This window comes from Hyperolius riggenbachi, chromosome 3, assembly GCF_040937935.1.
Source record: "Hyperolius riggenbachi isolate aHypRig1 chromosome 3, aHypRig1.pri, whole genome shotgun sequence".
NCBI classification, from domain to species: domain Eukaryota; kingdom Metazoa; phylum Chordata; class Amphibia; order Anura; family Hyperoliidae; genus Hyperolius; species Hyperolius riggenbachi.
In genome coordinates, this window is record NC_090648.1 from 354,268,231 (window position 1) to 354,283,174 (window position 14,944).

Below are 14,944 nucleotides of genomic sequence, written 5' to 3' on the forward strand. Positions count from 1 at the left end.
GTCCTAGTCTACACAACACATTCTGTGCGCTGCCCCTCTTGCATTTTAAACCAACATTGCCTTCAGAAGTCCACTTTGAGAAATGAATGAAGTTAAAGGACAACTATTGCAAAAATGTGTTAAGTTTAAACTTCATGCATATTTGTTGTATATTTGTCTCTGAGTAAAATGTACTATAAAGATATTTTTTTCCTGTACAGATGCCATAGATGTATAGAGCAGCTACGGTAGTCTGTTTGCAGTAAAGACAGCCATACAATCCCTCTCTGATCAGATTCAGTCAGAGAGGGATCTATCTGCTGGTCGATCTGATGGCAAATCGACCAGTGTATGGCCACCTTTAGACAGATTTGTGAACAATATTTGAGAGTATTGGGTCTTTTGTGTATGTAGAAAATGTTTCAGTTCGTTGAGTCAGCTTATGCTAAATGGGAGCAGAACCGAAAGTGTAGAGTTTATATTTTTGCTTAGGGTGGCCACTAATGATCCAATCTTTTTCATCCAATTTTACCAAATCTATGTAGTTTAAGTGTAAACTGAGTGAATATATTGAATGGATACTTTAGGCAGTTCCCTTATATTACATAGAAATGGTAAGATTGGTTGAAAGAGATTGGATCATTAGTGGCTACCTTAAGAGTAATACACGTGTATTTTACATTTTCCAAATTTTCGCAATTGTGGTAGAAGTTTAAATAACTGCCTCATGTGGGTTGGCCATTTACAGACATGAAAGCCTTTTCAGCAAGCCCAGTCTTTCAATATAGAGTGACATGTCGAGTGACTGCCACCCAAAGCCTGAGTTCTAGAGGTGCTTCCTGTGCACTATGGAAGCCAAGAAAGCAATCTCTTTCATCCTTATGAAGATTTGCTTGACTCTTGAGCTGCTTGAAGCATAATCAGTCAGAAGCTGCCAGACCCTGTTAATAAACTGAAGCTGGATAACCTGTCAAACACTAGCATGTGACATTAAATATCTTACCGGTGACTGTTTGTAGGAGGAGAGTGAGTCCTGCCACCTGACTCACAGAGTTGCCTTGGTCTACAGCTTTCGACTGCCCCACCTGGTCAAAAAGAAATAAAATGAGTCTACCTATATGTACTTAATGGGGCTGATTTACTAAAGCTTGAAAACAGTGGAGAGCACTTGTAATGCAACAAATTTGGTTATTTTTTTTTTATTATTATTTTTATTAACTACCTTCTATTCAGTGGTTTGTAGCTCTCATCTACTGAATGCCATATCAGAATGTAGGGGAATCCCTAAATGTTCATTAAAGAAGCAGCTGTGTAACTACAGTCAGTGCACTCATGCACAACCAGAATGGTTTTTTTTTATTTTTTTGCTGTAATAAATCAGGTTGTCTCTAAACTCTGTTGTAAAATTGGATTTGGAGAAATATTAGAGTTTCACATATGGGTGAGAAGTACGGGAAATATGGATAGATTAGTTACATGGGAATTTTCATTCAACAGCGATTAACTTGTCAGTTTATTAACCACTCACGTCCGTGCACTTTACAGGGCTCCCTGCGCGATTCTGCGTGCAAAAGCCCACGATCGCGATGGTACCGGAGACAGGGGGGATTAGTGGCAGGGGAAAGAAGTCCCCTGAGCCAATCCGTTCTTATACAGCGAAAATGATCACTGTTATTGTTCAAAAACATTGATCATTCCCAGATGTAGGAGCGATCGTGCCACCGCGCTCCCTCCCGCTTGCTCGTTCCCATCGCTCCCACCGCTGATCATTAGATTAATGAAAGGGAACTTCTTTCCCATTCATTTCTCTCCCCTCAGGTCCCCGTGATCGCTAGCATCAATGAGATGCCTGCGTCACTTCCGAAGTAATGTATTACTTCCTATTTGCGTACTTATAGTAAGCTAATAGAAAATAATGCGCAAGGACATCTGGTGGCCAAATAATAAAATTACACCTACATACATTAAGGACTGAATTTTTTTAAATATTTATGTCAAGAGGGTATATTACTTTTGAATTAAGGGCTTGTAAATAGTGATGGATGTAAAACTGAAAAAATGCACCTTTATTTCCAAATAAAATATTGTCACTATACATTGTACTAGTGATTCAAGTTCGGCTAGCACACTAGTATCAAAGTTCAGGATTTTATTCCTTATAGCAAGCACAACATGTTGTGCATGCTATAAGGAATAAAAATCCTGAACAATGATACTGGTGTGCTAGCCGAACTTAAATCGCTGATATTGGACGGATGTGGCTTTTGCATCCAGGCTACGCACACAACCACTCACGGTAAGGTGTGCCTCTCCAGAACTCGATATTGCACATATACATTGTACTAGTGATATAATTTAAACGTTGCAATAACCGGGACAAATTGGCAAATAAAATGTGTGGCTTTTATCCACAGTATAATGTTTTATTTTAAAACTATAATGGCCGAAAACTGAGAAATAATAAACTTTTTTTCTCATTATTCCTATTAACCACTTAGCAACTTCTGCCGCGCTTTTCTAGGTCCATAAATATTTGGTTCTGTTTTCTATTTTTGGTATTGGTATTTTTTTTCGTATAGCACCATCTTGTGGCCAAAAAGTAAAACTACTTCCAAATACACCATTATTTACTTACCATAGAAAACTTAAATACATTTTCATTATTTTTGAAACTCCTTCATCCATAACCCAAAATAAAATATTATCGCCATACTTTGTACTAGGGACACAATTTAAACAATGTAATAACCGGGACAAATGAGCAAATAAAATGTGTCTGTTTTATCTACAATAGCACATTTTATTTTTAAACTACAATGACCGAAAGCTGAGAAATGGTGATTTTATTCATTTTTTTCTTCTTCTTCCCTGTCAAATGCATATGAAATAATATAATTCTTAGCATAAAGTACTGCCCAAAGAAAGCCTAGTTTTTCCCGCAAAAAAATAAGGTATAGATCATTTCAGTGTGATAATTAGTGATAAAGGCATTACCGAATGAATGGTAAGAGCTTTTGAAGGGGAAAAATCCTGTAGTAGAGAAGTGGTTAAAATGCATTTAGAATAAAATAATACTTAGCATAATGTACCACAAAAAGAAAGCCTAATTGATGGCGAAAAAAACAAGTTATACAAGTTATAGATCATTTCATTGTGATATTTTCGCATTTTAGTGCTTCTCTCATTCATTCCCTAATAACTATCGCTACTGATAGTTATTAGGGAATGAATGAGAGAAGCACTAAAATGCGAAAATTCCTCTCGTCCATAAGGCGAAAACAATCCACGGGCTGAAATGGATAAGGTGCCCTTTAACGATACAATATTTTCCCCTTATGTGATCATTTAATCATATTTTTACCATTGAAGTGCACAGAAAAAAAAACGCAGTAAGTGGAGAAAATCAACTGTTCTCTGGTTGATCAGATAACAGAATTTAGTCAATTGGAACATTGGATTTTATGATTGTATCTGCAAGGCTTTGGAGTCGGAGTCGAGGAGTTGGAGCAATTTTGGGGTACCTGAAGTCGCAGTCGGAGTCAGTGGTTTCATAAACTGAGGAGTCGGATGATTTTTTTACCAACTTTCCAGCCCAGGTAATTATTAGACTAAGGAGTCAGAATTGAGGAGTCAGAGCAAATTTGGGTACCTGGAGTCTGAGTCGGTGGTTTCATAAACTGAGAGTCTGAGTAATTTTTGTACCGACTCTCCAACCCTGCGTATCTGAAAAGAGAAAGTGCACTAATCAACCCGTTTATGGGAATAATCGATAATTACCTTCTGACTGCTTACAATTCTGAAAATCTGATCATATGAGAAAATCAGAGGAAAATATTGTACTGTTATTGGGCCCCTTTATGGATTGTTCAGGATTGGATATATTACCAAACATTTGCCTACATTCCTTTGTTTCTTTTCTATGACCTCAGCATAAAAAAAAAATAATCAAAGGAAAAATATGCAAAAAGATAAATATAACCTTTGTTATATAAATCGCTGTTAGGTCAATAAACGTTCATTTTGTGGCATTTGCTATCTATCCCATTATTCTGATCTCTTGATGCAAAGCACTAGAGACAAGCATTAATCAAGCCCCAGTCTCCTAATTATCCTACAAAGCCCCAGTCATTCTTCATTACACAGAGTCTTAGCATATGACATATGATAGTTTACACGGCAACATTCCTGTAATGCCATCGTATTACCAACCAATATTAAACATAAACTACAATGAAGGCTTACAAGTGATCTCATAAACAGTATCAATCAACTCTAGCATATGGGAGCAATACATTGTGGCTAGGGCATTTTATATAATTGGTTACAGTTAATGCGTATATTTTCCTGTTACATCATCTTACTGTTGGGTAAATGCACAGTTGTAAGCCAGGGTCAGTCAAAACACAAAACAAAAAACAGTTGTTAGTGTTTTACAGTGAGGGGTATATATTTCAGTTTTAGATTCCAACGTGTACAACCATCTATTGAGAATTTTTATGTGGCTATTTTATGAAATGAAATGAAAATACTGTACTGTCAAAAGCTACATACTGATGCGAGATTCTTGTCAGTCAAGATGACTGTTCATGATTTTCTATGTAATGTAGCATCAGTACAGGTTACTTAGCTGCAAAGTTAGTTGGGTTGAAAAAGGACATCCATCCATGAAGTTTAGCCAGAAAATTAGGTACAACACTATCCTGCACCCTCACACATCTCATTTGAGCCAGGAGACACTTACAAGGCTAGGACCAATTTGCCCTAAAAGGGAATAAGTTCCTTCCCAACTCCAGATGGCAATCATATAAAATCTCAACACAGCAAGGAATGACTTAGTAAATATAACCATGGATGTAATTCGATGCGAGGAAAGCATCTAAGCCCTCGTAAAAAAGCCTACCCTGTGAGGAGAAAAACATCACCTAGGGGGTACTCACTTCAAGATAGGAAAGCCTCCGGATCCTAAAGAGGCTTCCCCCGTCATCCCTTGCAGACCCCTTCCATCACTTGGTCCCCGAACACAGGTAAACAATAAAGGCACAGTAGCGGCTTTTCGTTAGGCTCCAGTGGAAATAGCCGAACCCGATCGGGGCCACTCTAGTGGGCAGGCGCAGACAGCTCATGCTCATCTATTTCCACCAGAGCTGCTTCTGCACTTGCGCAAGGCTCCCAACAAGCGGCAACAAGAAGATCGTTGGGAGTCCCAGAGCTGGATCCCCTCTGGTGATGAGGACAGGGGAAGCCTGTTTAGGATCCAGATGCTTCCTCCTTCCGAGGTAAGTACCCCTAGGGGTACTTTTTTCACTACAGGTACTCGTTAAATGCAGATACAGAATTTGACATAACTACTTCCTATGGTAATACAGGACATTCCACAATTTTATCACTCTTAATGTAAAGAACCCTTTCTTAAATGGCAAAATCGTTTTTTTCCTCCAAGCGCAGATGACCTCCCTTAGACCTTTTCACAAGCCTTGTGACAATAAGCTCATTTGCTAAGCTTTTATATCACCCTCTGATGCATTTATACATGTTAATTAGATCACTTTGTTTTTTCACTAGACTAAATAAGCCCAGTCTATCTAACCTTTCCTGGTAAGTGAGACCTTCGTTCCCTCCAAGAAATGTTGTTGCTTGTCTCCGCACCTGCTCTAAAACTGCAACATCCTTCCTGTAATACAGTGTCCAGATCTGAATTTCATATTCTTGGTCTTACAAGATAGTTAAACAGGAGCAGAAGTTTTTATTTCCCTTTTAATGTATCTCAAAATTGTATTTCCTTTAGCTGCAGCTGCTTGGCATTGAATACGATTATTGAACTTGTTAACAAGTTCTCCTAATTCCCTTTCCAAGTTTGATGTTCCCATCTGTATTCTATTTACTTTGTACAGTGCTAGATAGTACAACCAAAATGCATGACTTTACTTTTTGCAACATTGAATTTGAGTTTTCCCACAACTTTATTTAGGCCTCTTTTCCATGAACAGCTGAGAGAGGTGACTTCCCCACCTGTCTGCTAGCAGCCGTGCGCTTGCTAGCTCTTGGCACAGGTAGTGGACAGGGGGAACCCCATGGAGTTGCTTCTGAGCATGGCAGTAGCATGGCACGTCACGTGCTGTGTTACCGAACACTGCCATTTGGCTTCATGCAATTGCAGCCCAGTGACGCTTGTGGCTGGCAGGCTGGCAGCCAGGCAGCTTGACAAACAAGCAGTTCAGCCGTTTGTGGAAAAGAGGCCTTATTGATACAGGAACACTATGCCAGAATGATAATGGGCTGAAGCAAATAACTGCCATTGCATTGAACCCTCTGCTGATTCCCCACTTGTCTCCACAATATTCCCCTCTCTTTAGAACAGACTGTTTGCATATAAAGTAGTGCATCTGTTCAGCGATCATTTTCAAACTGTCACCCAAAATGATCATTAGCGATCATTTAGGCATCAGTTAATGACCACTCGTATTAGTCTTTAAACTCTCACTTTTATAACATAGGTTTTGATTAAGATCGGTAAAGCTAGCACTTATGCAATCCCGTATCAAAACGACTAATCTTCTTGGTTGCTGGAATGGGTGCAGATTTTGGAGGCATTCATTGACTTGACTCCTTATCCCCTTATGTAAGTATCTATAACTTCAGGGGATAGAAAGGTTAGGGTACGTTTCAGGTTAGGCAGAGGAGAAGAGGGAATGTTAGTGTTGGGGAAGGGCAAAAGAATAAGGCTAGCACTCCAGTAGGCTGGCAGTAAAGAACAGGTGTGGTTAGATGCTGGAGTAAACAAGTAATAACAGTAACGCCATTATCATGGCCCAATTTTCCCAGAAGCCAGGATATCACAACTGCACCAAGATATCAGAAAAACGTTATATAAATAACGTTTCAATAATTTTTTTTATTCCTAATTGAGTATGCACCTTAGGCGTACATTCAAATTCTAATACAAAGATAACATGTTCAGGGTGAATACATAAGGAAGAGGAACTTCAAAAGTTTAACTTTCTGCTGTTTTAAGCTGCGTACACACCTTTGACCAGGAGCAGATTTACCATAAGGCACTTTAGGCACGTGCTTACAGGCGCCTGATGATGGAAAGGCTGTTCACTCACCTCCCCAATTGCCTCCCTCCCACCTTACCTATGCAGAGTCCAAAGCAGAGTCTAAATAAAAGGTTACTCTTTCGGGTCTCAGCATTCCACTGCCCAGACCTCCTTTCAGTCAGGAGCTTCCTAATATTTGGGGACACCACTAGCTACTTAATACTGATGATAGCTCTGGCTACCTAATACTGAGGGGCACCTGTAACTACCTATGATGGGCAAGGGTAGTAAGGGAAAAGTGACAACTGGGCCAACCAGCACACTTATGTTGCGGCTCAGCAGGGTTTGTAGGTTCATGGAGTACGAAGTCTAAGGTGCCAGGAGATTGGTGCCTATAGGCTCCTGTGATGTGAATCCGCGCCTGCCTTTGACAGATGTCGCCACACAGGGATTGGTACCCATCCCCTTAGGCAACATCCCTAAACAGGGCTGCACAGACGCTGTGTAGCTGGTGATGCATTTTGTTGCTATGTGGGGGGCAGAAGAACGACGGAGCAGGCATGCATAACGTCATGTGACAGGCAGGGGTGTGGCGAGCATAATGGGATCGGCTATTCCTGGGGGTGAGTTGATCCATTCGGTGGATCGCTTGTGAGTTTGGGGTCAGGGACCTCTGTACACACACTTGATTATGGACTGAGGCGGTTGTTATCGGCTGCCTCAGCCGACTTTGATCCTGCGTCCATACAAGCCTTTAGTTGGAACAGAAGGGAGTAGACATTATGCCAAGATTTTATTGCTGTCAGGACATGAAAAGGGTTGAAAGGGTCCTAAAATACCCGAGACTGCTCTAGCATGATTGCTTTCAGAATGAACCTTGTTCACTTTTGCGTTTAGTTGTGGTTTAAAACCACATAATATTCTTCATTGAAAATCTTTCAGTATTATAAGGACATTTTTTGTATTTGCATGGAATCTATCTTTATATTAAGTATTGCATTTAATTCTCCCTTGCTCTGGCTTTCTTTTGATCACCAGCTGTGTGTATTTAGTAAAATGTAGCTGTGCTTGTTTCATCCACAGTTAACCAGAGAATTTTAACCAACAATCCAGTGTCTAAATACAATTTATCAAAGACTTTGTCTTCTTTTGTCACAGAAGATGGAGTTACTTAGCTCACGCAGAGTGATCTGACATCTTAATGGATACATGAATGCTGGAGCATACTTAGACTGTATACATAACAGACCAATAAACCAAAAACATATGTCTGTCATTTTGCTTGCGGAGATGCTTACATTCGCTCAGTGACAAGGAAAATAACAAAAAAGAAACAAACAGAAAGAAAAAACCCTCTATGCAGCAAAAGGCATGCAAATCAAATCAGTGTGCTCCCTGCCTGAGAGTTCAGTCAGTGCTCAGCCAAACACCCCTTCTTCTCCCACAGCAAAGTGCGCCCAGTCAGCCCCATCCCCACTATTTAAGCAAGTGTGGCACCTTCACCATTCCCCAATCACTCTTATCAGCAAGTGACCCCCCCCCTCCCAGCAATTTTCTGTGGGCCATAGAGACATGCCTCTCTCCCTCTGTCCCAGCTATGCAAAGCTCAGCTCCCAATGAATGTCATATGGCTCCAATGGTGCAGCAATAGATGATGCAGAGGTTTCTACCACACTGGGGCCCCTAGGCCAGAGGGGACCACCAGGGGCACTTCTTCACTCTCTGTATTAGTTATCTTTGAATGGTGTTCATCTGTTAAACTGTTCCCCTCCACTGCTTACATCACTACAACGCTGCAGATGTGCGTTGCATAGTTCATGCATTATAGTGTGTGTGAGAACAGCAATGGACACTGTTAATCCAAAGCCAGCATGCAGCAAGTTAGAATAACACGATCCGTTACCTCACAGAGATGTAAACAGCTCCATAGAATTTTATGGGCAGTGAGTTTACATGCAGGATTATTCCGCAGCGCAACGGATATAATGTGAACACACCCTTAGTTCTCCTTTAAACTATATGCTGAAGAACTGATGCAGTTTAACTTTTCATAGCACTGCGTTGTGAAAAGCTTTCAGTTGAAACATGTATAATCTGACCTAAGCCATAGAGAAACATGGACATTACCTTGCTCATCAGTTGTCTGTTCAGTTCTAACTGACGAGTGAAGCAGCCCCGTTTCTTGCCCCGTGCGGAGCGTGCCGCCGCCCGGGGCGCTGTTGGGAGGGGGGCGCTATAATGGAGGGGGGAGCCGGAGCCGCGGGGAGGGCAGCCTGACCTCTCCCTCCCTCTCCTCTCCCGGGCGCCCTCCGTGCTCCCCCCTCAGATGCAGAGTTCGTGAGCAGCAGGGAAGCGCTGTTTACAACTCACCGGCTGCCTGGCTCCAAGCGCTGCTCTCTCGCCGCTGGTCTCCTCTCTCTCTCTGTATACGTACTGATACACGCTGCTTCCTGTAGCCGGAAGCAGCGTGTATCAGTATGTATACAGAGAGAGAGAGGAGACCAGCGGCGAGAGAGCAGCGCTTGGAGCCAGGCAGCCGGTGAGTTGTAAACAGCGCTTCCCTGCTGCTCACGAACTCTGCATCTGAGGGGGGAGCACGGAGGGCGCCCGGGAGAGGAGAGGGAGGGAGAGGTCGGGCTGCCCTCCCCGCGGCTCCCCCCTCCATTATTGGGGGCATCTACCTATCTAACCTATTCTGGGGGCACCTACCTAATCTAACCTACGCTGGGGGGCACCTACCTATCTAACCTACACTGGGGGGCACCTACCTAATCTAACCTACACTGGGGGGCAGCTACCTATCTAACCTATACTGGGGGCAGCTACCTAATCTAACCTACGCTGGGGGGCAGCTACCTATCTAACCTATACTGGGGGCAGCTACCTAATCTAACCTACGCTGGGGGGCAGCTACCTATCTAACTACACTGGGGGGCACCTACCTAATCTAACCTACGCTGGGGGGCAGCTACCTATCTAACCTACACTGGGGGGCAGCTACCTATCTAACCTACGCTGGGGGGCAGCTACCTATCTAACCTACACTGGGGGGCAGCTACCTATCTAACCTACACTGGGGGGCAGCTACCTAATATAACCAACACTGGGGGGGCAGCTACCTATCTAACCTACACTGGGGGGCAGCTACCTAATCTAACCTATACTGGGGGGCAGCTACCTATCTAACCTATACTGGGGGGCACCTACCTAACCTATACTGGGGGGCACCTACCTAACCTATACTGGGGGGGCAGCTACCTTATCTAACCTATACTGGGGGGCAGCTACCTAATCTAACCTATTCTGGGGGGCACCTGTCTAATCTAGCCTATACTAGGGGGCACCTACCTAATCTAACCTATACTGAGAGGCACCTACCTATCTAACCTAGGGGGGGGGCGCAATTTTTACACCCTCGCCCTGGGTGCATTTTAGCCTAGAAACTGCACTGGAGTGAAGTATGGTCTACTGTTTGTCAAGGAGCAGAAATGCAGTATTGTATGGTGTGTCATAGATTGTCAATTACTTGATGTACAGTTCTGATCAATTTTTTCTAATCTTTCAATTATTTTATTCATGATTGGGGAAACATTTAACATAGGTGTGTGGTGCATTGGTCAGATTTTTTAATTGTTACAATAAGTCAGAAAAATTGATTGCTATTCTTGAATTGAACAGATATTTAAAAATTGTATGGTGTGTGGCCACCTTTAGTCATTAAAGGTATTGCCGGAATCAACGTTTGTTGGTTTGATGCCTGCATTTCTAACTGACAGCAACTGATGTAATGTAAAAGGGCCCTTATGGCTTTTCTGTTTCAATATTTTTATCGAATTTTGTCATGAAAGTTTAACATGCAAGATTGCATTTTCGATGCAAATCATCAGACAGTGAGACAAGGGGGATATTAACAGTAAAAGCAAGAATAATTACAGTATGGATTCGAGTAGTCTAGCCAATGGCTTCACAAATAACACGCTATATCAACAAATGAACCCATAATCCAATACCACCCTTATCTCAAGATTCTTGTCAGCTCTTGGTGGGCCAGAGCACAGTCTCCACTTTTGTGGAGAGTAGGGCTGGCCCATAGATAAAGAGGAATCGAGAAGATAGGGAGAAGAACAAAGAGGGAAGAAAGAAAGAAAGAAAGAAGGAAGAAAAAGGGAAAGAAGAGAATCTGATCATCCATTGGGGTCTATAATCTATCTTTGATAATTATCTATTCAGGGTAGACCAATAAACAATCTCCAGGGGTCCCATATTTTAGAAAATTGTTTGGCCTTGTCTTCAAGTTGGCTAGCCATCTGTTCTTGAATCAGAAATGCTGTCACCCTATTCTTGACTTCCTCGAAGGACACAAATTGCGTCCTCCATGCTTTAGCAATCGTCTGGGAAGCTGCCACAAAAATAAAATGGGCTAGAATGTTCTGAGTTTTGATAAGGGAGTCTACTTTGTGATGTAATAAAGCTGACCAGGGGTCCCTGGAGATTGTTTTGCCAAATAGTGCAGATAAAAGTCTGTACACCCTTCCCCAGAATCTAGATAACATGGGGCATGACCAAAAAGTGTGCAGCATATCTCCTCTCGCTTCACATCCTCGGAAGCACCTGCCTGAGTTTGAGGTGGCTAAATGTGAAAGTCTGGCAGGGACCCAATACCACCTAAATAGGACTTTGTATGCTGATTCAATCATCATCAGGTTTAGAGAAAGTTTTGGGACAATAGCCCATACTTTTCCCCATTCCTCTTTGGTTTTGTTATTTTTCAGGTCTAATTCCCATCTAGTCCCCTTATGGCTTTTGATCATGCATTTTGTTTCTATTGCCAGAGTTTTTGACAGGTTTGCTTTATTGGAAATCATAAGTAGACCATAATTGGGGTTAAATCACACATAGAATGTGCCCAGCGTGAGACTTATGAGGGTGACTTCACAGGAAGTACTTTCTTTCTGGAATTCCACTACAGTCCCCCTCTGACTCATGCCAAATCTGCCATGTCAGTGTCTATCAAGAGTCTGTATTGTTTTGTGACATGGGAACGCTATGATTTGCAAGGACCTTCACCGGAACATAACTAATTGACATGATAATGAAACCCTGACTCATTTCAAATTAAAGCAATCTCTGTGATGTATCGCTGGTTATATTTCACATTACATATGGTTCTTCTTAAGGACTGGCAGTAAGCAGGGAAATCATAGCAGATACTGTGATAATGGGCAGATAGCTCCTTGTTCAAGACCAGTATTAAACCTACAACACAAAAAGACTGTAGATTTATTTCATTGCTGGTGTTACTCATGCCAAAAAATGACCTTTTTTTTAACGAGAAACACTGTTTTTGTTAACATGCAGATCTATAGCACCTAGGCTGACTATGCGTCCTCTTTTGCCCGGACAGGTCCACTTTTTCAGACCTGTCCGGGCCGTCCTCCCGGGTTCTAGAAACGCCTGGAGAAGTCTGGAGAGTCAGAGAGCTGAACACGAGCGGAGCGGCAGAAGAGCCGCTTGAAGAGAGTCAGTCAGTGAGCCGAGCGCAGAAGAGCCGCTTGCTGCAGACAGTCAGTCAGTGAGCCGAGCGCAGAAGAGCCGCTTGGGCTTGAAGAGAGTCAGTCAGTGAGCCGAGTGCAGAAGAGCCACTTGCTGCAGAGAGTGAGTCAGTGAGCTGAGCGCAGAAGAGCCGCTTGGGCTTGAAGAGAGTCAGTCAGTGAGCCGAGCGCAGAAGAGCCACTTGCTGCAGAGAGTAAGTCAGTGAGCTGAGCGCAGAAGAGCCGCTTGGGCTTGAAGAGAGTCAGTCAGTCAGTTAGCCGAGCGCAGAAGAGCCGCTTGGGCTTGAAGAGAGTCAGTCAGTCAGTGAGCTGAGCGCAGAAGAGCCGCTTGAAGAGAGTCAGCAAGCCAAGCGGCAGAAGAGCCGTTAGGCTGAGTCGGCTCGTTCAGCTCCTGACTCAGCCAAACGGCTCTTCTGCCGCTCGGCTCACTGACTCTCTGCAAGTGGCTGTTCTGCCCTCGGCTGGCTGACTGACTCTCTTCAAGCGGCTCTTCTGAGCTTGGCTCGCTGACTGACTCTCTGCAGGATCCAGGCAGGTAAGGGGAAACTTCACTCTGCCCGCTCCCCCCGCCGCTGCGCACATACTGGGGCCATATTCCTATCTAAGCTATACTGGAGGCATATATCTATCTAAGCTATACTGGAGGCATATAACTATCTAAGCTATACTGGGGGCATATACCTATCTAACCTATATTAGGGGCATATACCTATCTAACTTATAATGGGTGCGTATATTTGGCCCCACCCATGACCACGCCCACATGCTGTTGTAATCGTCCTCTTTTTTGGAAATCAAAATATGGTCACCCTAATAGCACCTGCCTACCTCCCTAATTCTCATAACACTCGGTTTAGTAAAACATGGCTCTAAGAGCACTGATTAAAACTATGACACATACAACTGTGACTTTGATATTTGAAAGCCCATATTAGCTTGTTGGAGCCCATAAAAAGCCCATATTAGCTGAGTTGCACACTGAACCCAAAAAATAAAAGTGGATTGGTATTGGTTCTAGTGGAACTATGTTTGAATAACTACTTACTCAACATGCCTGGATACCCATGATCACATACTGTGATGACGTTGATGCACTTTTTTTAACCTCCCTGGCGTTCTGATTCCGTGCTGCGCACGGCCGTGGGAGGTTTTTTTTTTTTAACTAATTTTTTTTTCCATGTAGCTAGCCTATCGCTAGCTACATGCTTCCCCCCTCCCTGCTCCATCCCTCCCACCCCTCCGATCGCCGACGGCGTGAAGACCCGTCCAGAAATCCCATTCTGAAAAGGGATTTCCTTTAGCGCTTCCCCCGTCGCCATGGCGATGATTGGAGTGACGTCCTTGACGTCATCGACGTCGTGACGTCAGACGGAGTCCCGATCCACTCCTCAGCTCTGCCTGGCACTGATTGGCCAGGCTGCGCACAGGGTCTGCGGGGGGGGCCTCTTTCGCGTCGGGTAGCGGCGGCGAACGGAGAAACACACAGCTAGCAAAGTGCTAGCTGCGTGTTTCAAAAAAAAAATTATTCAAATCGGCCCGCCAGGGCCTGAGCGGTGACCTCCGGCGTCTCTGGACGAGCTCAGCTCGTCCAGAACGCTAGGGAGGTTTTAATGTTTCATTATTAATCTCTATGTTAATGTTTAACCTAATTGATTTATCCAACATTTTGTATGGAGATGATTGCCACAATTTTTGTAATGTGCCTCAATAAAATTATTTTTGGTAAAAAAAACAAAAACAGAGTACTGCCATTGGTAAGATTCATCTCTCACATGTTTACAGATGCCCACAGATGCTAGAAGGTGGAGCTTCTGGAGCTGGGGGCTGGTATATTGTAGTTTATGTCATAAGTGTACGATGTCAAAGGCTACACCAGTTTTTTATGTATGTAGGCTGGCAACTTTATGAAGTTTCGCTGGATTGGGCTCTGAATAGGAATAACATTTTTAGCGTATCCTTTTTTTTTAATATGTTTGACCTGGAATCTGCCTATGAGAAGCTTCGTATCATTGTTCACTTAGCAGTAGGTGGAAACACATTCTTAAAGTTCATGTTAACTCACCTGATTATACCTAGTTCTATTAATAACATCAATTTTGCTTCTTAGCAGTCATTTAAAGCCAGGGAACACAGTATGCAAGCATTATTTGTAATTACTGATGTAACTATAGGGTACTTCTATTTAAAGTGAACCTGTGTCCATCTGCTTCTGGAATGAGGCTCAGGCCTCTATTGTACTCACCCATTCATTGCTCACTATGCTGCTCCGCTTGGTTAGCTGCTGTCACTATCTTTAGTCTTGTTGTGATTTTGGTCACAGGATTAGTGGGCACAAGCAGGCCCGGTCCACCCATGATGCCAAGTGAGCCGACAGCA

At 43.1% G+C, this 14,944-nt stretch overlaps 1 protein-coding gene across 2 annotated transcripts in view; it reads right to left on the bottom strand.

Annotated features, from left to right (window-relative positions):
- RGS14 (regulator of G protein signaling 14) overlaps positions 1-14,944 on the bottom strand; it is a 152,271-nt gene that overhangs the window by 12,198 nt on the left and 125,129 nt on the right. For both annotated transcript variants that reach the window (XM_068277101.1, XM_068277102.1), the window contains one exon: positions 983-1,064. In XM_068277101.1, the coding sequence (XP_068133202.1) occupies positions 983-1,064 (82 nt within the window). The remainder of the gene's footprint in view (positions 1-982; positions 1,065-14,944) is intronic.